The following is a 27990-nucleotide window of genomic DNA, read 5'->3' as shown; positions in this document are numbered from 1 at the left end:
TGGTTACTCTTGCTGTGTGTCCCCTCGTATTTCTTGTGCCGATATCTTTGATGTCGTTTGGAAGTTTAAGGCACGAATTTTTGTGGTAGAGCCTGTGGAACAATTTAAGTTTATCTATCTTTCTTCTCTTTTCCAGGGGTTCAAGGCCAATCCGTTGTGATATTTCAGACGCACTTGAGAAAGGATCGAATGTGATTGTGATGCGTCTTGCTGTTTTTCTTTGGATGTTTTCTAAGGTGTCGATGTTTTTCTTTGTATATGGGTCCCAAATTGAGCTGCCATACTCCAAAATTGGTCTAACAATAGTTTTAAAAGCAAGGGTTTGAGTTGTGATTGGGCATCTTTTTAAATTGCGGGTGATGTAAGCGCTTGTTTGATTTGCCTTTGAAGCCAGGTGACATATGTGGTCATTCCATTTGAGGTTTTTAGCAAACTCAATGCCAAGGTATTTTGCTGTCTTTACATGTTCCAGGTTTTGACCATGAAGTTGGTATTCAAATGTAATAGGTGCTTTCTTATTTGTGATGGTTAGAACATTGCACTTTGATACGTTAAATTCCATTTGATTTATTGTTTCCCATTCTTGTAATTTAGCTAGATCGTCATTTAGTGTTTTGCAGTCGTCTGTTGTTCTTATCTTATTATATAATGCTGTGTCGTCAGCAAAGAGGCGCACTTTTGACCTTATACCTCGTGGAAGATCATTTATGTACACTAAAAATAGGACGGGCCCAAGGACTGAGCCCTGAGGTACGCCCGATGTCACCATCCCGATAGTGGAAATCTCGCCGTCGACAAGAACTTGTTGGGTGCGATTGTCCAGAAAAGTTGCAATCCATTGTAAGGTTTTGTTCCTGATACCAACGTCATACAATTTCTGGATTAACCGATGGTGAGGAACCTTGTCGAAGGCCTTGGCAAAGTCCAGTAGTACTAGATCAATTTGACCACCTTTATCTATAGCAGCTGACAGATCATGTGTTAATGATAGAAGTTGAGTTTGACATCAGTGGTGCTTCCTAAATCCATGCTGTTCATCACAAAAAATACTGTTAGTTTCGAGATATTCAGTTTTTGAGGATCTCACTATATGCTCCAACAGTTTGCAGCAAATGCAAGTTAATGAAATTGGACGGTAGTTTTGAGCCCTGCTTCTATCACCTTTCTTGTAGATGGGTTGGACAAGAGCGTGCTTCCAAGCAATTGGTATGTCTCTCCGTTTCAAGAGAGAGTTTGAACAAATGTGTTAGGGCAGGTGCAAATTCGTTACTCAATATCTTTAAGAGACGGGATGGTATTTTGTCTGGGCCACATGCTTTCTTTGGATCTAGAGTGGCGAGGAGTTTGGAAACGCCCTCTACTGTCACATTGATTTCGGCCATAGTGTTGAAATCGTTTTCTTCGCCTTGTAGTTGTTGAGTGGTAATTTTGGTATGAACTTTTGAAGCAAAAACAGAGCAGAATTGGTTATTAAGTATGTCTGCTTTTTCCTTTGCATCAGAGTATAATACACGATCCTGCTCAAGGGGCGCTATACCAACCGAATCGCACCTCCTACTTTTTATAAATTTCCAGAGCTTTTTGTTTGAGTCTTCACTGACAAATTCCTTAATATGATTATGATAGGCTTTTCTACTCTCTTTTTGTGTTTCTTTTTTCAGTCGGGCGTAATTGTACCAGTCTTTCTTACTGTTGGACTTTCTCGCTCTGCTCCATGTCTTTTGTTTCCGTCTAGATAATCGTTTGACGGTGGTGTTTATCCATGGTTGGTGAAATTTCCTTGAGCTTCTCTTCGTTGGTACATGTTTGGTCATCATTTTGTTTAGGTGGTCGTTGATGGCAGTCCAAACGTCCTCGGTGCTTTCTAGATGTTGATTAATTATGTTTTCACTAAAAGACGTGTTTCTGTCCGCATTTCGGCGATATTTGCCTTTTTCCAAATAGTAATAGGGTGTAATTTTTTTTGTGATTTTGTTTGCTTTGATAGTGCTTTCCGTGATGAGGATGTCATGGTCACTCATGCCTGAATGGTTGTACACTTGACAATTAAATTTGGTCGATTTGTGATAAATAAGTCGAGGATATTTGTACCCCTTGTTGGATTTTTGTTTATTTGACTAAGGCCAAAATCTTGTAATTTGTTAATAATGCTTGGTTTATAAATGAAGGATATTGGTAACTGGTTATTTTTTCTTATTCCCAATTGATATCAGGTAGGTTCAGGTCTCCGCTTAACCAGAGTACATTTTTCGTGTCTAGGCTATCAATACAGCGTGTTATCTCAGTCATTTGTTCCTTAGTTGAGTTTGAAGGTGTTCTATACATAGCGCCCACAGTGAGTAGGCCTTGTTCTGTTTTGATATTTACGATCACCGATTCTGATTTTGTTTGAATGTCAAACTTTAATACTGAGTGGTTCGTTGTTGTTGCAACCAGCACCCCACCATACCTATCTTCTCGGTCTTTTCTGAACACGTTGAAATATGTCTCTGGTGGAAATATTTCACTGTCCTTTATTTCGGAATGTAGCCATGTTTCAGTACCTATGATTATGTCTGGTTTTATGTCTGATATCATTCGTGGGCAAAAACCCGAGACGGCAGAGCATCAAGTCGAAAGGTGTGTTGTGACGATGCTACCCGGCGGGTTCGCGACGGTGCACGAATGCGGACCGGACTTTGCTGATTGGGTCGATCGTCATAACATAGTAGTGTGAACCATAAGAGGCTGCTGCCTTTTACGCCCATCTCGTCCAATGATGCTGTCGCATTTAAGTTTGTTTTGTCCGGCTGTGTCACAACTGCCGCAGCTGCTCTTTTATGCGACCATTGTTTTGGCACGTCGTTCTTTCGTTGATGGTTTGCTATATTGTATCTTCCCTTTTTACAATCGCGGACTCTGTGAGAGGGGGACTGGAATTTCCAGCACAAAGAACTATCAACATTAACGCTTCTCCCTTCCGTCTTCTCGGCCTCCGGTTTGTTGGTCTTTTCATGCGACTGGTTTTTTAAAAAATGTAACTGCCTCCTTCTAGCTACTAGGAACGCTTCTGATTCTTCAGCTACATTGTCTAGTGTTTTAGTTTACTTTTCTCTAAGATGTGTAGCTAGATCCTTGGGACAGACATCCACAAACTTCTCTTTGATGAACAGGTCTCTTGAACCGTCATAATCTTTCTCAATCTTGGCTAGGTCGACCCATCGGATTAGTCCGGTCACTTCTTCAAGTAGTAAACGTCTTTTAAGATGTCTTAGAGCGTTTGACGGTTGATTGTGTCGAAGGCTGCCGACATGTCTATTCCGGTGGTTGTGATCTCTTCTTTTTATGGGTGCTATGTAACCCGGATACAACCGAAACGACCGGAATGAAGATTGTGTATTGATGCTATGCGCTGAGGTAAAATTCTCACAAACATCCACCAGCCGGATATAACGCACCAACACACGAAACGCGTGTTTCTTTTTTACGAAATCCGAGCAGCAAATCGCCAGAGGAGCTTGAAAATAATGGTTGACCTACACCTTGTCAGCTATCTCTATTTTAAATATCTGCTATCTATCTATCTATCTATCTATCTATCTATCTATCTATCTATCTATCTATCTATCTATCTATCTATCTATCTATCTATTTGTCTATCTATCTATCTATCTATCCTCTCTCTCTCTCTCTCTCTCTCTCTCTCCTCTCTCTCTCTCTCTATATATATATATATATATATATATATATATATATATATATATATATATATATATATATATCTTCAATTACTAATTATTTATGGAATTTTCATTCGACCTAAAAAATTTTTAAAATGAAAGCAGCCCCACCTCGCATTATAACGTGTAATCCAGATAAGATGTCCCTAATCACCGTCTGGAATATATATCCTGACTTGGCCGTCCATCATATGAACGGCGATCTCTCCTCCTCCTCCTCCTCCTCCTCCTCCTCCTCCTCCTCCTCCTCCTCCTCCTCCTCTCCTCCTCCTCCTCCCTTCCTCTCTTCTTCTTCTTCTTCTTCTTCTTCTTCTTCTTCTTCTTCTTCTTCTTCTTCTTCTTCTTCTTCTTCTTCTTCTTCTTCTTTTTCTCTCTATCTCTTTCTCTCTTTTTTCTCTCGTCTCATCTAACTATCTATATATCAATCTATTCATCCATCTACCTATCTGTCTCGCCCATTCCTCTATTTACTTTTTTTTCTTACTCTAACTCATTGTCTTCTTTTTTCCTAATCACCCCTCTCTTTCTTTCTATCTCCTCTCATCTTCCTCTTCCTTCTCCACTTCCTTCCTTTCCTCCTCCTCCTCCCCCTCTCTCTCTCTCTCTCTCTCTCTCTCTCTCTCTCTCTCTCTCTCTCTCTCTTCTATTATATATATATATATATATATATATATATATATATATATATATAAATGATGCAATTGGTCTCCACGAGTCAACAATTGTTGATACGGTGGACAAGCATGCTCCCTTAAAAGCCAGAGCAGTGAGTGTGAGACGTCAAACACCCTGGTATAATACAGAAATAAAATTGAATCGATTAGCCAGGAGGCGGGCAGAAAGAAAATGGCTCAAGTCCAGAGGCGCTGTGGATAAGAAACTGTACATCGCAGCTAGAAATGATGCGAAAGCCATCAATTTCAGGGCCAAAAAGAAATACTATGAAGCCTGAAAAACATCGCACGTTCGAGACAATTCTAAGCCTTTACAAGTTTCATTAACAATTTTTTCAAAGATCACCGAAGCTGACCTAAATGACTGCATTATGTCGTCTGCAACTAAAAGTTTAGACCCCGCAAATACTGCCATGCAAAAAAATGCATTGATGTAATTTTAACACCATTTACATGTACTGTCCTGTCCCCGCGGAAAAATTCCATTTTTCATCCCAAATTATGCCAAATTATACCACAAATTATGCCACAAAATATGCCAAAAATGCCAAAAAAATGCCCCAAATAATTATAATATACACGCGTATACCATAATATTCTTATTTACAGTAATAATGATAACATTGATATTGACATTGCATACATAGAAATGAAATAAAATGACAAGTGAATATAAATTTACTATCCTCAGATTACTACTAATACCAAACAGTATCAACAATAATGTCAGTAAATATGTCTACTCACAACAATATTATGTTTTCAAGTATACATCATAACATATCAAAATTGCCACCAACTAAATTAGAAAAGGAGGAGGAAAACTGGCACCAAAGATCAGGAAAAGGAGGAAATTCGCACATAAGTACCAATTGTACAGTAATGCTACTGTAGTGGAGTAATGGCTACCCTCTATTTTTAAATGTAAAGTGGAACCTATGCAACATGCACACTGACAATAATACTCAGTCTGACTGAGTTAGTCAGTATATTTGAAGATAGGGAAGGAGAAAAAACTTCATATGTGATTGATTGATTGCCACATTATCACACCACCAAAATACTTGTTGGGTTTTATGTACCCTGTGTTTAAAAAAAAAAAGAATTGTCTTGGGGTTTTTTTAATAGCCAAAATGGCAAAAAATGCGGCAAATTGTGCGGAATAATAATAATAATAATAATAATAATAATAATAATAATAATAATTATTATTATTATTATTATTATTATTATTATTATTATTATTATTATTATTATTATTATTATTATTATTATTATTATTATTATTATTCCTCCTTCTCACCCTCTCTGTTCCTTTAGTGTTGTCACCCCAACCTTTCCTTCCTCCTTGTTCAGGTTCTATTTTTTTTTTTTTTCATTGGCAAGGTCCGATAAGATAGTGACATGCTCATAACCGCTTCCGTTTTATTCTCGTCACAAGAATCAACTTGTTGACCGATAACTCTCTCAATCCTTGTCATCACGTCTTTGTTAGTAATGAAGTATAACAATTTGTTTAACATGGATTGGTTCTTGTCATTTTACTGGGCAGTATTGCATCTGCTCTGCCTCTTACGGTGCCATGCCGCATGGTGAAAGAATGCGAGCCTGTAATGTTTGTCTGGAGTGGGCGATGCTTTAATGGTTCCGGACCATAGATGGTTCGTATCTACTCACAGCCTCAATACGACCATACATAACGTTTAAAACAACTTTCTGATCTGCATATTTCAGTGCCAGAGACCCAAAAGACGCCAAATGAAGTTGCTGCCATTGCATCTTGCACGTCGATGACCACTGATTGTAGTTCTACCGGGTCATCTGACATCTCAATGACATCTCTTGTGTCATCGCTGTCACATACAGACACCAGTACTACTCACAAAACAAACACATCGTCTGGACAAGTTCTGCCTCAGAGACCACCGTCGTCGTCACTGTCTTCTTTTACAACTTCATCATCAATGTCGGTATCGTCAAATGCATCATCACAAAATTGTGATAATGGCACAAAGAATGAATCGGTTGTATTGTCTGGTGACTTTGAGATCCTAAAAATGAAGAAAGGGGATTTTCTAGGTAACTTTCTCTCTACAAATTACACGTATGTTATGATATATATAAGTATAATGCTAACACCCAGATAGCATGAAATATATAACTGATAGGTACTCTGGCCTCAAGTAAACAAACTAGCGAAACTATGGTATAAAAAATATGTCCACATTACATGTAGCGATGTTATAAGGATATATCATGCATATCAACCTTATAGGAATAGAGACGCAAAAGTATGCAGAAAAAAGCTGTTGATACAGACTGTAGGTTAGAAAGAAATTCAGAAAAGTTAACTCAATGTAATCCAATCACTCCTTATTATTGAATATCACAATACCGAATAAGATAAAAACACGTCTGTTCTTCACGATATTTTTTTGTTGGAGAGAATGTTTTGTGAGTTGCAGGTTTTATAAGGCTAGCTTGTCATGTTAATTACCATATGATTCTTTGTTTTGAAGATAGGGTGGTGGGCGTGTCTGCCAGATATTCGCTCTTAATTTTCGTTGTCCGATATTGGCGGAGTTTAATCGAGTTCTCATAGAGTGAGAAGTTTGCATCTTCGTCACTAGGGGGCTTTAATTGCGTGTCAGGTGGAAAATGCCATATCGCTATTCCCCTTATGACAACATGATGATCATGATGGTGATGATGATGATGATGATGATGATGATGATGATGATGATGATGATGATGATGATGATGATGATAATATAATAATAATAATAATAATAATAATAATAATAATAATAATAATAATAATAATAATAATAATAATAATAATAATAATAATAATATATTAATAATAATAATAATAATAATAATAATAATAATAATAATAATAATAATAACAATAATAATAATAATAATAATAATAATAATTATATATAATAATAATAATAATAACAATAATGATATAATAATAATAATAATAATAATGAATGATGATGATGATGATGATGATGATGATGATGATGATGATGATCATCATCATCATCATCATCATCATCATCATCATCATCATCATCATCATCATCATCATCATCATCGTCTTCATCATAGTCTTTATTCGTCAACGCTGTGCAGTTATTGCTTTTCTTGGGCTTGTTTAACATATATACATCATGTATGCCGGATTTGCAACAAGTGGGCAAAACAGTACAGGATGAAGTGTCAGGAAAGCGATTAAGGGCGGTTTGGATCTGACTTACTTGGTGGTTGGGGTCGTGGAACTGTATGTGCAAACTATAAAACAATGTTGTTTTTATCAGTGTGGATATTTTAAAAGAATTGAATGTTGAAAATTGACAAGATTTCAGTTTTCAAAAATGCGAATTTGTAATATTGAACATGTTGGTTATCTTCAAGATGTGGAGTTTAAAACATTCGAATTGCTTTCGATTTCACATCTTTGTTGTTTGTTTACTTCTTAACTTCTTGTAAATCTCCCAAAACTTTTATTTAAAAATCAAACATTTTCAGTTTTACACGCTACAATCACTGGATCATGAATTTTTAAGAATTAAAATAATTAAAACAAATGATTTGATATCACTTGATCAATTTAATTGGTTTTAAGTGAGAGACTTTGGATTGGGTGAGAGACAAGACTCAAGACATCCTTGATTGGAGTTGGAGACATGGGGCTGTCATATTGAAATTTGATAAAGTTATCATTTAGATGAAAACAAAAGAGTTAATTTAATGCTTCTATTTCTATTTTAGTTTAAAATAATTATTTTTGGCTTTTAATGTAAAGGTCTTTTAAAATGAAACAAACAATTATAAATAATCATTATCATAGGCAGCGGCAGTGTCTACGTACACGGTAACCGGGCATCTACCCTCAGGATCTACGTACACGGTAGCTCCGGTATTTGGTTTGCAGCTATAATACAAGCAATGGATGGACCTTGCTCTGTATGTGTGTGTGTGTGTTATTTTAAAAATTCAAACCATACAATTTAACCCATTAAAGGCGAGATTCAAGGTTACCGTGAATAAATGTTACCGTGTACGTAAACCCTGAGGCTAGGTGCCTGGTTAGTTACGAAAATAATGATACCAAAATATCTGCGATATTCCTCTTTATAACGAAGTTATGCATCTTTAATTGAACCCCCCTAAAACTTTTAGTAAAATCGAACGGCAATTTCCAGTCATAACTTTCTTATGGGCGAGTTGGGTCACAATTTGACTCCCATTGCTGCTTCTCACTAAACTGCCTAAAGTTACCGTGTACGTAGACACTCCGTAACTTAATATCTAGACTAGACATAGATAGATCTGATAGAACTAGAACTATTGAGAACGAGAACGATGTGATTATTCTCAGACATGTTATTCACAGACACTTTTGAAACTCTGCTCTTTTAAACATTTCTCTACATTCCTGAATATGGAAAGTTTCGAAATGCACAAAGAAATAAGTAAAGTTATTAAATTATCAATAAAAACACAAAATTAACCAACAATAAAAGTCGATGGATTGTAGTAAGTAGGTTATGCGTCGACACTCATTTGGGTGTCATGGCCAATTGGTTAAGTCATCTGCCTTAGAAGGCTTGTTGGAATCGACGCTGTGTTTGAATCCTGTTTCCACCACTTTTTTCCCCCGTCTTCTTCCGACAGAACATTGCAAATGATAAATGTCCCATCCACTCCCCCCCCCTTTTTTTTTTTAAATTAAAAAAAGTACTTTTCTCTTTTAGTTTCTTTCTAGCAAATTGTCATATTCGTCCTCACTCCGATCTTAAAAAGTATATTCTGAAAAGAATTAATAATTAAAAAGCAATTGTAATAAATATTAGATTAAAAAAACAAAAACCAGAACAAATAAATCTAGAGCAAAATATATAGTATAGTGAATTAAAATTATCGGAGCAATGAACAATTCAACTAATTGAAAAACTCCTGCTCGGAACCAAAAGTGAAAACAATGAACATCATTTGGGAAGGAAAAAATTTTTTTAAAGGGGAGCGATCGGATTCGAACCTGTGCAGCTAAAAGGAACAAAATGAAAGGTGGTCTAGCCCACTGAGCTGTCTATCCACACGGATATCTGTGTATCCTGAATTTCATAAATGAGCTAGATAATTTTCCTCCATCTTTGCTTCCTTGATTTGATAGTTATTTTCATCTCTGATTCGAATAATATGTTATTGGATCTAGTTTTGTGGAAGTGTGATAATAAATTGTATTGTTTTCTATGAAGAAAACAGGAGAGAAAAAAAACAGGTGTGGTCGGTTTCATGGTGAACAACACCTAGGCCTAGGGATTTGTCCGCGAAATAAACAAATTCCTGGCCATCATAAATATCCCCAAATTTGTGGTCAGAATGAACAAATTATAGAAAAACAAAAGAAGATCAATAAAGTTCAGGTAGGTAGGTAGTGAAAATTTTAATGTTTGGTGGACTATGAACGGTCTGATGATTAGCAAGTTTCTTGTTGGTTGAAAACAATGTGAATTGCCAGTTTGATGTTTCAGTTCAAAGTGTCAAAAACTTACATTTCATTGATTTAAAAAAAAAGCTGGATTTAGCATGTGAGCACTATTTACTTTCATCTTGTGTTAAATATCACTTGATATTAACTGATTTGGGACACAAATAACCACTGGCATTTTTCCAGAATATTTGGTATTTTTCACGCCTGTCTGGCATTTTGCATAAATTCTTTCTGCCAACTTGATCAATGTGTCTGCTAATAACGAAAAGGCCAGTTTTCTTTATTGGCAGACATGTCTGAGAATAATGACAACCTGACTAGAAATAAAAATAAAACTAGATATTATAATAAGTATGTACCAGTACCAGTGTCTAATACTATGTTCACAATTTTTGTAGAAATTTGAATGACTTCATTTGGCTATCTGTGCCTTTTCATTTGGTTTTATGAAATATTAATCGAACATCCATAATTGGAAAATAGCTTTTTTTTAAAAAGACCTTTTTCATATTATGCTATAATCTTATACTTATCTAAAATTTTCATTAAAAGTTATTTTCTTCTTCCACTTTATTTTCCTTGACTAGCCTAATGGCATGTGAATCATATCCAACATATCTTCATTTTAATATAACATAATCTTTGTTCAGCAGTCTGACTTTTCTTTCCTTTAGCACACATGCAGTTTTTATAACATTTGCAAGACCCATTTCATCAAGATTGAAACCCTGTACCTGCTTACAAATGTCAGTGTCAAACTTTACAATCAAAACCTAAGACAGAAAAGAAAAAAAGATAAAAGAAGAAACCCCTAATATTTGTCCCTTTACACATTTTAATATTGGTTGATTTGGGAATCTTGGGATACAGTAATCTCTAGTCATTTTAGTTCCAGTTCCAACCTTCTGGTAATTTTATACCATTGACAATTGCTCTTTCTTATGTCAGATGGATCACACTAAGCAATGCATGTTGAAAGAGAAAATTACTCCTCTGCGAACTTTAGAAAGCGCTTCAAGTAATCTTGAGGCATACTGGATAGATTAAAAATGATAAGACATAAATCATTGTGTGTCTAAAGCTGAATAAGTTTTTAAACATGAAAAAAAAAAGATAATTTTAATGACGAATAGTACATAAACCTAGTTTCAATCTCTAATCATGCTTAAAATGGGGTATTGAAACACGAGTCACAGAAGCTAGAAGAGAGATTTGAGACACAGTGTCCCTTGGGACATGCCTCTCATCTTGAAACAGTAATTATGTTTTTGATTGTGAATCTTACTATAAATGGGTTCATTATTTGCACAGATATTAAGATTCACTGACATAATACAACTTTAGATGGTTTAAAAAATTAAATGCCACTAGAGATTTACAAGGCTTGAAGTCAGCAGAGAAAAATTATGGATTCAGTTGGTATTTTTATGTTGCCTCTTAAATAGAAAAGAAAGGGTGGTGGAGATCGTTGCAAAATTGAAAGTTATGTGTTAATATGATTTAATTCTATATATAAAACATAATATAATGATCCACTATTTTGGTATGTAAAGTAAGTGTCCCATGTCTTCCCCGGTCCCTAGTCTCCCACTCTTCTCTGATTATTATTAATATTCAATACTCATGAAATATAGAGAGCATGGATTCAAACAAAAACGGAGGTTTGTAAATTTTAGATATGCCTGGTAGAAATAATTTTCTACTTGCTTGTTACAGTCCCCTATTCGTCAGTATTAGTGATCATCAGTAGTTAGTATCAATTTGATTTTGATTTAGTGATCAGGAAAGTTCTTAGTCTAAGCTTTTCTTAGTTTATAATGTGTGAGATGGAAAATTTCAGTTTCAACAGATCATTCACCGCATTAAAAATATAAAGTGAGAGTTGAGAAAATAGTTGAACTAACACAAAAAGGGATCTGTACCATTTGAAAATTTCGCTACCATTATTTATTTATTGTTTGATTGTCTATCAATTTATTCATTTACTTTATTTTCTCTCTTGGCTGGCGTTTCGAATATGGGCAGTGGTCGTTGAACTTAATGAAGTAACAGTTAAAACTTCATTAGGGTCCCATGATAATGCATGTCAAAAATAATAACAACCAGGTACAAAGATCAAATAACAAATAAAGGGGGGAAAACAACGTTTATTATGATCTCATAATAGCAAATGCTAACAATAATAACAATCAAACCTGAGATCAAAGAGTTAGAGTTATAGATCTTAGTTCACATCTACTTTTCAAGATAGTTTGTTCTTGTGCAATATCACAAGCTGTAAATGAAACATACATTTTAACATATTTTTTTGTTCAGAAATACTTTTTAAAGACAACAAATGAACGCTATTACTATTACTATTACAGAGAATATCATTATTTGTAAATTACAACTGAAACATGATATTCAATGGAGTTATCGCCCTTTAACGTTTGTTATTAAAACTGAACTTTGTTGGTCATTAGGAGATCAATACCACTCGATGAACAAAAATGCTTTGGTTAAATATTAAAAAGCTGTATACAAGTAACAAGAAACTTAGAAGCAGAAAGTCTTCAGAGAAGAATCCCCCTAAACAAGTATTACTGCTTACTCTCTAAAGGGGCTGAACCATTTCTAGGTCACGACTCTTACTCTTAGGGGTATTTCTACTCTTCTTTTTACTGACATGATTGCATGGAGGCTTGAACCTACGACCTTCGGTTCAAGATTTTTATTTTGGCAGATTATGCGTGGACCTGTGTGGTGCCCGGGGTCCCTCAACTGAGAGGGTCAAGAATAGCCCAACGCCAAGCCAGCATGTCGTAAAAGGCAACTAATGGTGTGTGATTCCCCCATCTTTGAGTCACCTGGTCCTCCATGTTGGGGGTTGGCAAAGGGTTAACACCCCTTTCCGTTAAACTCAAACTGTTACAGAAATGCAGACGGACAAACCAAATTCTTTTTTTAGCTTGGGCGACCGAAGAGTTTCTGAAATTACAGAATTTATGAAGGACACCAGACAAAGCCGAAAGGACTCTGCTGACCCGATGACGTCTTCACCAAGCAAGCAGCTTCAAATTGCGTTGTAGAACGTTCGCACCATGTATGAAGCAGGAAAAAGCTCTCAAGTTGTGACTGAAATGAGAAGATACAGGCTGCATATACTTGGAGTAAGCGAAACCCACTGGATACAATCCGGACAGAAACACCTCAAATCTGGGGGAGAATATTTTATATTCAGGGAGAGGGGATGGGATTCATATTGGACTGGAACCCTCAGGGCAGAAGATCAAGGGGAAGGCCACTAGGAATATGGAGAAGAATTAAAGAAGCTGATATACAGAGAAGTGGTAAGACATGGAATGAGATTAAAAAGTTAGCTCAGGATAGAGAGGGATGGAAACTGTTTGTCTGTGGCCTATACCCTGACCCAGGGTGAAAAAGGCAATGATGATGATGATGAGATTATGTGTGTGCTCTTATCCACTATATTATATTGTTAATGGAGTGTGTTTTCATTCCTCTTTATCCATATTCAATGTGAGGGTTAAAAGGGTTAAAATTCCTTTGCTCTTCATCTGATAATGATGTTCCCACCAACTCGCGTAACCTTCTTCAATTGTGAAGAATTTGACTTAATAGCCATTGTGGCTAAGATCTTGTGCCAAATCTGCATATATTTATGTACATGATCCCCATCCATTCTATTTTCATATAACTCTGTCCATTTGATTATCATTTTTTTTTTTTCAGAATGGAAATGTCATGTTTCATTCTAATTTGTTTGATAGCCCTTGGTTGGTCCTCCCATGAGTGTAAATCAGCTTAAACTTGTAGTCATGTCCATCCAGTAGCCTCCTTCTTGCAGCACTAAAGACTGGAGCTACTGCTTTTGGTGGTACAGTTCACTTCAGATAATCGCAACAACTTGGGATCAGCGAAAATGTTGCGATAAACCGAAGTTGCAATTAACTGAAGTTGAGTGTGCAACGTTTTACACATAATTGGTAAACTCAACATTTGTAAGAGTCAAAGAGTTCAGCCATGATGAGAGACTATAAGCTCTCACCAAACTCGTTGGTCACAATGCACAGTTGTCAATCTTAAAACAAAGGATACCGCTCAGTCTCTCTTTTCAACTGTCATTGTCTACCTGTAGTCTAGACCATGCCCAGCCCCCTCGCTTCCTATCTAATGGCCACAGATGACATCACAAACCCATACTGCAAAGCCCTGCCCTCTTTTGTCTCTAATAAAGTAGTGACACACTACTGTAGCATTAAATCCCGCTCACTCTCGATTTTTCAACCTGTCACGATTTCTTTCATGATGAAATTTAATCATGATATTTTGATAGATTGATTTCTTGAATTTACCACTTTTTGAGGGCGAAAATTTGTTGCGATTAATCGAAGTTTGTTGCAATATACCAGTGACTTTTATATAGAATTAATTCCGCTATTTGGGAAATGTTGCGATTACCTGAAAGTTGCGATTAACCGAGTTGCGATTATTCAGGGTGGACTGTATTAAGAATTAAAGCCAATTCTTCAAGAAACGTGTGTATCCATATATTTTTGTATTTTCCCAGGGCAATTTTACCAGTCCTGCCAACTGGTACGATTTCAAGTATTTCAGTACGATTTTTTTGGTAATATAAGTTTTTTCTTTCTCAAGCGGGAATGATGTTGAAATTATACATTTGATACAATGATACATACATACATGTCACACATCAACTGTTGACTGTGTTTCTGAATGGTGCATCGCATTTTGTATCTAATTATCATTTTCTGTTAGTTATATGAGGCAAGTTTTCAATTATATTTTTCTCATACCTTTTTGAGGAATTGCCTAGAATTAAAGATCTAAGCTTATTTTATACTTTAAATGGCCTCAGGCCACATTTAGGTTTTTACAACTTGTTTAATAGAAAATCTTAAGTGAAAATTAAATTGAACTAACATCTTTGACAATGAGACCTTCAATTAAAAACTGCATTGCTAATATGTTTAAATGTAAAAGGATTAATTACTCTATTTTGATTATTTAAATTTATAATAATCATTTTTTTATTTTCTTTATTATTTTGTATGAGTCTTGATTTTTTAAAAAATTACTAAGTGGGTAGCTTTAGGAATGCTGTTTGGTTCAAACTGAATTCACTATAACCATTTATAGAAGTATTTACCTTGTCTATGCGTAGTAGTAGTAATCGTAGAAGTAGTAGTTGTAGTAGAAGAAGTAGTTGTAGTAGTTGTAGTAGTAGTAGTAGTAGTAGTAGTAGTAGTAGTAGTAGTAGTAGTGGTAGTAGTAGTAGTAGTGGTGGTGATTGCTCCTAAAATAAGACATGGATCATTAGATAACGAGCTGTATATATATTGAATCGTGTTGGATACAAATATGGTACGAATAGTGGTCAATATGTAGCAATGGAGCTAATTACAGTGGAACCTCCCGAATAGCGACAACCTCCTGTTAACGACATTGACCCGTGGTCCCGATTTTTTTTCTATTTAAGATCAGTAAAAAAAACCTCCAAATAACGACGCACTTTTTGATAAAACCTCCGAATAACGACATCATTTTGGCGATTTTCGGCAGTTTTCGTAGTTATCTGATACTAAAAATACCGAGTATGAGTACTCAACGTTTATAAAAACGATTCCTGCTTGAACCAATGATAACGCAGCTTTTGAAACCAATGAGAACGCAGCTTTTTTTTGACGAATCTTGGCTGATATGCATTAATAAAAACCAAGGTATAAATGTAAGTGTAAGCAAGTAAACACAAAATCTTGGAAAATGTGATATTATGTGGTGATACAAGTAGTAGTAGTAGTAGTATTAGTAGTAGTAGTAGTAGTAGTAGTAGTATTAGTAGTAGTAGTAGTAGTAGTAGTAGTAGTAGTAGTAGTAGTAGTAGTAGTAGTAGTAGTAGTAGTGGTAGTAATAATAATAATAATAGTAGTAGCAGTATATAGTAGTAGTAGTAGTAGTAGTAGTAGTAGTAGTAGTAGTAGTAGTAGTAGTAGTAGTAGTAGTAGTAGTAGTAGTAGTAGTAGTAGTAGTAGTAGTAGCAGTAGTTGTAGTAGTAGTACTTGTAGTGTTTTTGTGGGAGGAGGAGGAATTTTATCTAACTCGCAGCGTCCGAATTACCTGTTTCTGTTTGTTTTAAAGGGTTTTACAGCGCTTGTGACACATCTATGTCATATCAGCGCCAGTAAAAAGGAAGAAACTTGGATAGTAAAAAACCTTCTAGATTTACAATTGAAATGACATAAGAAAAAGTAAGACAAAGGGGAATGGTTTAAATAGGGAACAGATGTAGATTCCAGGAGTACACAATCAGTGTACTCAGTTCAGATCACCTAAAAGTCTCATCCAGACACACACACAAGAACCCTCTAAGAAGAATACACTACAATGTTTTGTTTGTTTTGTCAATGTTAATAAAAACTGGTCCCGCGGGCCTTACCACGCCCACTTTGTCCGCCATCTTGGAAACCTCTAAATAACGACACCTCCGGATAACGACATAAAAACTCGGTCCCGTGGCATGTCGTTATCGGGAGGTTCCACTGTATTATTTTAATATTTACGACAATGTTGGAGTCAGTCTACATCGATGTTTGAGGCCTGTTCAGCTATCGTCAGGACTGTTTATTTCGCCTTGGCGATGGCTGAAAAGTCCTGAAACATTGATGTAGACTGACTCCAACATTGTGGTAAATATTAAAATTATATATTATATATATATATATATATATATATATATATATATATATATATATAATATATAAACATACATACATATATATATATATATATATATATATATATATATATATATATATATAATATATACAGTGCAACCTCGATATAACGACATCGTCGGGACCGGGAAAACGTGTCGTTATAGAGGGATGTCGTTACAGAGAGGTTTCCTATGTGTGTATATCAGGGGTCTTGTGTAGTGAATGTATACACCCATTTTCCCTCTGTAGTTTATCCGGGCTTGGGACCGGCAATGAATGGAGAGTGCACAAAGGATTTATAAACAGTCCAGTGTTGACCTGTCACAGGCATTCATTGGGTGAAAGGCGAGCCTTCTGATTGGTGAAAGGCGAGCCTTCTGATTGGCTGCGGTGTTGTACAAATGTGACTATTGATTGGCTGAAAAAGAAGCGTTTTCATTGGCTACAATAAGAACTAGCTCTGGGCTTATTACGAGTAGACAACATACATAGAATGGAAGATACCACTTGTAATAGTGACGAACAATTTCATGGTAGACAAACACCTTCAAGGTTTGTCGGACCAGAAATGTCGTTATACAGGGGTTTTGCTGAAATGTACGTCGCTATAGAGGGGTTTTTATTACTAATGATATATAGTAAAATAAAATGGGACCTGAGTACCATGTCGTTATACAGGGAATGTCGCTATAACGGATGTCGTTACATCGGGGTTGCACTGTATATATATATATATATATATTATATATATATATATATATATATATATATATATATATATATATAATATATATATATAATGCAAATTGTCACTCACAACGAAACCAAGATCAAGCAATTAGTTTGGAGTAAGAATTTTTCTACGGACATTACCAAGGATTACGCCGACTGAAGACGTGTAAGAAACACAGAAACGAATCGTCTCGGCCACAAAAAATGTGAGTGACAATTTGCATTCTATATTATAGCTCTAACCATCATTATCGAGCACTTTCGTACCTACTAGTACCCACCAACACTCAATATATATATATATATATATATATAATATATATATATATATATATATATATATATATATATATAATATAATATATATATATAATACAATTTCTTGTAACTGTTGCAGAATGGCATCTATTGAATTGAAGCCCACTCCAGATTTTGTATCTTAAAACTTACAACTGATTTACTGGGCTGGCAGATGAATATCACCATCACAACTTCATTTGGTTCACCAGCATCATCATCACCCCATCATCATCTTTTACCATTACCACTGCTACAACCACCATCACAGCGTTGCCACTGCCACAAACACCACCACATCACTTCTACCACCTCCACAGCTTCATCATCATCACCATCACCATTTGAGCACCATTGCTACAACAACCACCACCTCATCCAGTGACACTAGTATCAATACTACCAACATAATTGGGGTCTTTTGGTCATTTCTTTGAGTGTTTCGAAAGCAATATACTTAGAAATTGCATTGTCTGAGCCTTATACTAATTTAAAATGGTCAGTTATTTGAGTTTCTTTTTAAACCATATAATCTTGTAATTACAAGGGATTGCTGCGAATGACTGTTTGAATGATGAATGAATATCAGACCGTATTTTGATTTGGGTTTGGTGTTAGCTTTCATATAAATTTTTGTATAGTCCACAGGTGCTGACAAAATACACTGTTTTTTTTTGTTGCTTAAAAATACACTTTTTAGAGTCATAGAATACTTTTTATTCTGGGAAGGTTGGCAGGTCTGTTTTAGATGCACTGAGGACATGTTCAGTCGTTTATTTTGTCTTGCACAGGGGACATTGCATGTTTTCTGCTTTATCCCATTTTGCCAAGTACAATTTGGATGAAGGTCACAGATAGTTTGATATATAAATGAGATGTATAGAAATTACTGTTTTTCCTTATAGCTTTATGGATATTTTCCAAAGATATAATCATGTTGTATACAGCTTAATGGTACGTAACCAAACTATGTAATCTTTCTGTGGTATATCAGCTGACGAGTTCTATTTTCATTAACAAAACTTTATTGGTGATATTCCATTGAATACTATCTGACTTAGTAGGAATTTGAATGTAATGTAATTCTCTGTAGATCCAGATGGTTTTATTTCCTTTCTTAAAAAATTATTGGTTTGTTTAAAGTTTTTGAGATATTTCACAATATTGATTTAGAAAAATTCTTAAAATGAAAACAGAGCAATGAAGGTCTTGAATCTCAACACAGACCTATTTTTTGTAAACTTTTTGAAAGCTGTAAAATTGCCATCAGCAGATTGATGTGATGTGTTTTACATTTTCTCAGTGTGGTCATGAATGTCTTTATTGTGAAACGGATGATTAATTTTAAGTCATCTTTTAAAGATCTCCAAGATTCTTTTGGCTTTCTTTTCATTTTCTCGGTTAAAAATAGGCAGTCCTTGATTTTGTATATACTTTCAGCAATGAATTGTATAACATGAGGCATTCACCCACAAAAATAACTAAAAATAATATTATTATATCAAAGTTTTTTTTGATAGCAAAAAAAAATTTCTTCTCCCTTCCTCTATTGAAAATGGATTTAACTATTATATTCCAGACCAAGAGTTGTCTAAATCCAGCAGTGGTGCAACAAAACCCGTTGCAAGTTCTTCTAAATCTCCATATGAAAGTGAAGCAGTGGAAGGGGCTTGCGGAGGTTCCAGTCGACCGAATACTGTAGAAGAATTTCTGAAGATGAAGGTATGAAATACTAAATGAGTTTTTTTTTAAATTAAAAGCAAGTATTCATCTCAGACTGGCATTTTGGAGTCAAAGTTACAATCAAAACATATTTATTTTCAAAACATAAAGTGAGTCTGAAATGAATGTTAGATCTGTCTTTGTTGCATTTTACTTTTGCCGGATTTAAATAGATCTAGATCAAATTACTGCAGGATGAAGTGATATTAAGCTGCTATTAGCTGTGGATGGTAAAAGGTAATAAATAAAAATGAATAAAACAGCTTAAAAAAACAAAAGACAAAATACCAAACACGGAACATTTCAGGCTCAAAACCCTTTTTCATCAACTACAAAAAACAATGAAACCATAAATACATTACTAAAAAATAAGATCTTTTTGCTGAAAGTATGTACAAAATCAATCTGTTGTTAACCGAGAAAATGAAAAGATGGGCGGAAGAGCCATCGATTTGTTATTATTAATAATGTATTTATGTTTTCATTGTTTTTTGTTACGGGATGAAGGGGTCTGAGCCCGAAACGTTCTGTGTTTGGTATTTTATTATTTTTTGAAGCTGTTATATTCATTTGTGTTCATAACTTTTTGCATGATGGATAGGTATGTGGTAAAGGGAAAAAGGGGGGAGAGAGGGGGAAGACTAGACCACTTCACTTCTTTCACATGAATGCTTGGGCCTGCCGGTACTTGAAGCGATGCAAGGGAACTCCTCCTGTCCCTGTCAGCTGTTATTCTTGGGGCCACCTTGAGGGACATGTCCCTCTCCATGGTTTGTCTCCTGGTTATCTTGGGACATTGTTTTCCTCTTTCCTTGAGGTGTCCATCACAGAGCCATCTTTGTCAATGCTTCGACAGGTCTGGTTGATTTTTCTGCTGGAATACAATCAAATAACTGGTTTGTCTTGCTAATTCTGGTTTTCATCTCTTTAGCAAAGCATTTGACACAGTCCCACACAAAAATCTCTTTAAAAATTTAGAAAGTTTCAGCATAAAAGGTAATATCCACAAATTGCTTAAATCATTTCTGACACAAAGAACACAGCAAGTTATCATTGACAATGCATCGTCGTCGTCCTGTTAAGTTGACTCAGTTCCAGGTCTGATAGTCTTCCTCTGTCACATAAATGACCTCCCCAAGCTGTAGTATCTCGAAACGGCTTTTGCAGATGACTTGTCTTCTCTACAGCACATCAAATCGCCAACAGACCAAATACAACTGCAAGCAGACTTACAAAATCTTGAACAATGGGAAGACATTCAATGAAACAAAATGCTACAAAATGGAGACATCCTGGAGCAATACGCCACTTTGATCCGACTACATGCTAAAAAATCACACAATGGAACAAGTTACAGGAAATCCGAATTTGGCCATAATTATACAAGAAAAACTAAAATGGCAAGCACACTTAAACAAAATAACTAATAAAGCAAATTCAGTGCTAGGGTTAATTAAAAGGAACATCAGACTTTGCCGTGCAAACCTGACAGAAACTGTCTACATTACGCTCGTAAGATCAATCTCAAGACTACTCAAGTACAGTTTGGGAACCACATCTACAATTGGATATAAAAGCAATTGAAGCTGTCCAGCACCATGCTGCAAGATTTGTCTGCAATGACTACAGCCCCCATAGTAGTGTAATAGAAATTATCACACAGCTTGGATGGTCTCCCTGAAAGAACTAACAGAAAGAACAACAATTGACTCTTATGTTCAGAACTACAAACAAAATGACCGCTATCTCACCAAAACAATTAGACATTCAACGAAATTTATTCATTCAAAGAAAGAAAAAAAATACTAAACACCAGACTACAAATTCAAACCTTTTCAAGTATTCATTTGCACTCTGCACCATCAAAGATTGGAATGCTCTTCCTGAATCATATGTGAACACAACAGATTTAGACACCTTCAAGCAAAGATGATCAAACTAATTCAGCCTAAACACCTACAATGGCTGCCACATTCAACAACTATATCTGCCCTTAAATACAAATACTCAGAATTGAGTCAACTGAACATCCGATGAACATTCAAATTCGTTGCAATCATCATCTGATGTCAGTTCACTGCCTAGGTAAGTGAATGTTTGAATATCTCCCAGGGGATTTCCATCAGTGGAGTATTGGATCTTTGTTTGAAGTGTTGATTCTCATGACTTGAGCAATGATGCCAAAACTCCGGTTTCAACAGGAAAAACTCTGGTCTGGAGCAAAAAATTCCGGGTTACGGCAACTACTGTCAAATTCCGGTGAGGTCATATTGTTTGTTTGTTTGGGATTAGGCCTCAGGCATATGACTACTGTTTCCATCTTCTTTCTTATTTTTATCATCATTCTTCAATAGGGAACCAAAGAGATGTTTGCTGTGACTCCACTGACATGGTGCCCCCACTTGACAGAGTTGCAGCCCTTGCCTTCTCAGCCTCTGAACTGTGGTGATCCATGCAGTTCCTGTAGCGACTCATCAGAAAATTGGGTCTGTCTTGTATGTTACAATGTAAGTCTATAAGGGTATTTCAAGATGACTTTCCTTATGTAGATTAGTAATTCTTAAATCTTTATAATATTCAATTTACAAAAAGATCCATTCAGCAAAATGCTTAGAGTTTTGATTAAAGTCATATATCAGACTATTATCACTGAACATGTTCAATATGTCATGACATTGTTACAAGTCAATACATGGTCCGAATACAGTTAGTTGGTGACACTAGGCTTGGTACTTACATCGTTTTAGATATAAAATAAATCCAATTTGAATCCAAATATTAAAAAATTAAGATCGGGTAGGTGGCTTAGTTGTCTATCCAGTCCATCATTGGCAAACAGCTCTGCCTCCTCATTTAACTTGGCAATGCAGGTTATTGTTTGTTCATGTGCAAGAACAGGATGCATTATTGAGGACAACATATTAGTTATTTTGTAACATCTTTATTTAACTCAAGTTCCAAGACTTAGTTTTGACATTTTATCTTTAAAATATTGGGTATCGGCCATGATCGTCAGGATTGCCATATTGATATTATTTTGTATGTGTTTCACAGTTTATTCTATTTCAGTCTTCCAGTCTATTTGGTCATTTACAACCCACAAAGAGAAAAACCAGCTGTTCAGACTTATAGGATAGTATAAAAGTATGTGTTGTATGTGGGGGCAAGATGGGAAAATGAATAAGCCCTGCTGTTAATATCTTTTCCTTGAACAAGAAACTTAGCCACCAATGTTCACTTTGCAATGTTGCTCTGTGGCTGACGTCTGACGTATTAATAAAGAGAGCCATACAATATTATCTGAAGATTGGAAAAGTGAGGATATAAACATGAAACCAAATGGAATATATTTAAAGATGATCAAGGCCAGATAATTGAATGTTTAATAGGTTTTTTTTTTGTAGTGAGCCATTGTAATTTTGGACATTTTTTCTTTCCTTTCCCAGGTAGCATGCTCAAGGTTTGTCAATGAACACATGTTGTATCATCGACTTGAGACTGAACATAACCTAACACTTAGCTACTCTGATCTCAGTGTGTGGTGCTATGCCTGTGACCATTATGTTGACAATGAGGTGAGGAATAGTTATATTATTTCCATACATCGGACACATAATAAATTACTTTGAAATCCAATTAATCATGACAAAATACAATGCAACTTCTGGATAACGACACCCCTGGATAGCGATTTTGACTTCTGGTCCCAATTATTTTGCTATATGTTATTAGTAACAAAAACCCCAAAATAGCAACATACATATTAGTAAAACCCCTGTTTAACGACAGTGATATAGCAATACTCGTCAGTTGACGCTGATATTCGACACACAAAAACTCTAACCTAATAGGCAACCTCGTTTCCGAGCAGCGCCATCTTAACCTCTCAGCCAATAAAAACTTCTTTTGCTTTTACGGTCAATGAAAACGAGTTTTGTCATTAGTTTATCAAAATGATTTAGTGTTGAAATATGTTTGTGACAAATGTTAAGAAAACGACCTTTTGGTATCACCTAAAATGCACAGTCTATGAGCCCTATCATCTGCGAGTAGGCAGCAGCTTCTAATGGTGTCACACTACTATGTTATGATGATCTATCCAGGCAGCAGACTCATTGCCGCAATCGTGTATGGTCACAAACCCTCCCAGAAGCTTCATCACAACGCAACGTTCACCTAGATGCTTTGCGGTTTCGGGCTCTTGACCACAACGTGTACATGATGGTACCGAATGAACGAACATATAGCTGAAAATCCATAAGTCATTAAACCTCTACACTCGACAGCTATCTGACCCCTGACTGACCTCATTATGCTACCTGTACCAGCAGTTTTGACTAACCATTTTTTTCAAGGATACGCCAATTTTATTGGTGTCTTTAATCAAGCAAGTTTCAAAGATCTCTTTTAGTTGTGAACAAAACGAGATAAAATCAAATTTTATTACAATACCAAACACATAACAATTATTTTGCCGCTAATTAAAGTCAAAGACAAGTTTAGACATAAAAATTGTAAGAAGACCATAAAAAGTTAGGTTTTGTTAAGTGAAGTATTTAAATAATGTCTTCATACACCAAATATGTTTTTGGCTTAAAAGAAAGATAAGAGAATGCAGATTGTAGTGCAATTCATTTTTTGAACAGTTAAGTCACCAAAGCCTAGTTACATGCTTGTTAAGTTGAATAATATACATTCATCACGACACTACCAGTGCAAGTAGGCTAAGTATAGCGGAGTAGTGTTATCTCATATCAATAGTAAATGATCATTGAATCCGAAATGGTTTGTTAAAAGAGTTGCTGTTTAATACTCTTAACACAGTGCAAAGTATAGTTACATGACTGACTTAATAATGCCTTCCACCAGCTATGTCATCAGATATTGTAGATTCAGCTGTAGTGAAAATTCAATGTTTATCAAATTATAAATAAACAATGTTACTGATGCACGGTTTTTAGAGTCTATTGCATAATCCAAGGACATAATAAAGATTACGGCTAGATTTGATCTTTTATTTCTTTTTTAAATCATCCCTCATGTTAGTGTCGGTCATTATGATGTGATGCTTGTCTTTGAAAAGCTTTTTACATTTTACAATCTTTCCACATCTTTTCTTTAGCACTCTAAAGATTCGAGTTTCTTTTAGATTTACATAGAAAAATAGTCGTAATTAAGAGCCACCAGGTCCATGAGGCGGAGTTTATCCTTGTCTCTGTATTATTACAGTAAAAATCTGTATCGGACACTAGTCTATCAGTGGTGCGGGGTTTGAGGGGTTGGGCCAGAAATGATCTCCACATCACTGGTAACGCATATAGTATAGAAAGAGATCAACAGGACGAGTGGAAATATTGATTTTGAATTCGACTATTATTAACTTGGATAAAGACAAAGCACTAAGCTTACACATATAAGGACAAATATTTATCGCCATGGCTGCCATGAGTGTAAAATGTGTCTAAATTTGTCACTTGTGTTTTGTTTAGCAATAAATAGACATCAAGAGCCAAACCAAGTATGAAATAAAACATATGAATAAATTGATAAAATCTACACTTCGTTTAACAAAAACCAAGGCTGGAAAGTCATCCAAAAAATTTACAGGTCATTGGAAATTTAAAAAATAGGGGTTGATTTAGGGCTGTTCCATAATTAAAACATACTCACTTACTGACCCAAGGTATCAGTTGAAATAACAATATTTATTGTGTTTATTCTTGCTTTTAACTATCTAAAACATAAAATATGATGGTACATTAATAAAATATCCATGTGATTTTCGTGAACTCTATTTTATAAATAATTTGAGATCTCATTCTCATTGCTGTTACATGCTACAAATGGGCATAAAAAATCTTATCACACTCAAAGCTGATTTCCTATCCAAAGGGTAGCAAGTAATTGCTATTGTCCATTTCATTCTATAGAAACCGGGATAAACTCCAGCTCCATGGGCCTCAAGGCTCTGAAAGAATTAATAAACATAATGCAGGGTGTTAAAAATGGGGTTGTTTTTATGGATTTGTTTGTTTTATTCTTCTTTTAAATAAAAACTTTTTTTTTCTTTCTTTCTTGGGGTGGGGGGGGGGGGGTAAAATGTATGCAAATTTTTCAAAATTATTCAACACCAGCCAATCTTGATCATAAGTTTATCATTGAATGTCAGCATTGGATACTACTTGACATCAATATTGATAACACCCATTGCTAATACTCATTCTATAACTGAATTCTTCATTTTAGACATTGTCAGTCAGTTGTGTAGAATTGCTGTTGATGCTGATGACTTCAACAAATTAAACGGGACTGCTGTCGGATGTTGACTTCAGGGGAGTTAATTTAATGTAAACTGCTTTATATTGTTAAAAGCCTTGGATGGGGACAACTTTTTATTGAATGCTTACTATGGTTCATAAACATTCTTTTCAATCCCTATTTTATCAAGATCTCTCCATACCATATACACCCTTATTATTTAATTGGATTCCTTTTTCATATTTTCAGTTGTTCATATCCCATTCCGACATATTTTATTCTAACATACTCTTTTCCATTGTTTTGTTGCTCATACCAGGTGTTATATCCCATGAAGAATGCAGCCCATATCAGTAAATTTGGAGAGGCTTTACCTGGCTTTCACTGAGGGTGAACGTGATCAAGATTAACATGTTCATTGTTCATTGACTTGTCACCGTTTTTGTTTTTAAAATTTGTATATAGCATTTTTTTTTCAAATGCTGAATGATTTTCAACTGTATGTCTTCTACAACAACAACAATTACTACTATTGCTATTGCTACTACTACTACTACTTCTACTACTACTACTACTACTACTACTACTACTACTACTACTACTACTACTACTACTACTACTACTACTACTACTACTGCTGCTACTACTACTACTGCTGCTGCTACTACTACTGCTGCTGCTACTACTGCTGCTGCTGCTACTACAAATTCTACTACTACTACTACTACTACTACTACTACTACTACTACTACTACTACTACTACTATACAACAACAACAACAACATGGTCCCAGAAGTGGGTGAGAGAGGGATCTAGAAATGACTTGGGTTTGAAACGAATATTTTTGTGTTCGTGGATAGCTCACACGGTAGAGCCACGCTCTCACCTGCCAGGCGGAGTTGTCGTACCAATAAGGTCGCAGGTTCAAACCCCACCACCGCCGCGAAAAAATTTTATTCTCTATTGTCTTCTGGCACTTTTCTACTCACTTCATATCTTGTTGTTACCAACATAAGTGCCTGCTCCACTCACTTTTCTGAATTAAAAATTCACCCCATACACCGGAGCATACTCAATGTCTCAATCGTTTCTATGTTATATGTTTGTGTTGAGAATATTGGCTATTAAGCTTAACTGCTGGTCAAAATACTTCGCGATGGTGGTGGGCGAACGAATCGGCGGTCCCAGAAGTGGGTGAGAGAGGGATCTAGAAATGACTTGGGTTTGAAACGAATATTTTTGTTTCGTGGATAGCTCACACGGTAGAGCCACGCTCTCACCTGCCAGGCGGAGTTGTCGTACCAATAAGGTCGCAGGTTCAAACCCCACCACCGCCGCGAAAAAATTTTATTCTCTATTGTCTTCTGGCACTTTTCTACTCACTTCATATCTTGTTGTTACCAACATAAGTGCCTGCTCCACTCACTTTTCTGAATTAAAAATTCACACCCATACACCGGAGCATACTCAATGTCTCAATCGTTTCTATGTTATATGTTTGTGTTGAGAATATTGGCTATTAAGCTTAACTGCTGGTCAAAATACTTCGCGATGGTGGTGGGCGAACGAATCGGCGGTCCCAGAAGTGGGTGAGAGAGGGATCTAGAAATGACTTGGGTTTGAAACGAATATTTTTGTGTTCGTGGATAGCTCACACGGTAGAGCCACGCTCTCACCTGCCAGGCGGAGTTGTCGTACCAATAAGGTCGCAGGTTCAAACCCCACCACCGCCGCGAAAAAATTTTATTCTCTATTGTCTTCTGGCACTTTTCTACTCACTTCATATCTTGTTGTTACCAACATAAGTGCCTGCTCCACTCACTTTTCTGAATTAAAAATTCACCCCATACACCGGAGCATACTCAATGTCTCAATCGTTTCTATGTTATATGTTTGTGTTGAGAATATTGGCTATTAAGCTTAACTGCTGGTCAAAATACTTCGCGATGGTGGTGGGCGAACGAATCGGCGGTCCCAGAAGTGGGTGAGAGAGGGATCTAGAAATGACTTGGGTTTGAAACGAATATTTTTGTGTTCGTGGATAGCTCACACGGTAGAGCCACGCTCTCACCTGCCAGGCGGAGTTGTCGTACCAATAAGGTCGCAGGTTCAAACCCCACCACCGCCGCGAAAAAATTTTATTCTCTATTGTCTTCTGGCACTTTTCTACTCACTTCATATCTTGTTGTTACTACTACTACTACTACTACTACTACTACTACTACTACTACTACTACTACTACTACTACTACTACTACTACTACTACTACTACTACTACTACTACTACTACTACTACTACTACTACTACTACTACAACTACTATTACTACTACTACTA

At 35.8% G+C, this 27990-nt stretch overlaps 1 protein-coding gene across 4 annotated transcripts in view; it reads left to right on the top strand.

The window, feature by feature from the left end:
• Positions 1-27513, top strand: part of LOC144975032 (protein deacetylase HDAC6-like) — a 331648-nt gene extending 304135 nt beyond the window's left edge. For all 4 annotated transcript variants that reach the window (XM_078918681.1, XM_078918683.1, XM_078918680.1 and 1 more), the window contains 5 exons: positions 6128-6472; positions 19251-19393; positions 21748-21900; positions 22840-22968; positions 25971-27513. In XM_078918681.1, the coding sequence (XP_078774807.1) occupies positions 6128-6472; positions 19251-19393; positions 21748-21900; positions 22840-22968; positions 25971-26039 (839 nt within the window). In that variant the 3' untranslated portion in view covers positions 26040-27513. The remainder of the gene's footprint in view (positions 1-6127; positions 6473-19250; positions 19394-21747; positions 21901-22839; positions 22969-25970) is intronic.
• The last annotated feature ends 477 nt before the right edge of the window (positions 27514-27990 follow it).

This window comes from Berghia stephanieae, chromosome 6 (assembly GCF_034508935.2).
Source record: "Berghia stephanieae isolate SIO BIC M18660-M18661 chromosome 6, UCSD_Bste_1.3, whole genome shotgun sequence".
NCBI classification, from domain to species: Eukaryota; Metazoa; Mollusca; class Gastropoda; order Nudibranchia; family Aeolidiidae; genus Berghia; species Berghia stephanieae.
The sequence above is the reverse complement of the archived record's forward strand: the minus strand, read 5'-3'. Positions and strand labels throughout refer to the sequence as shown.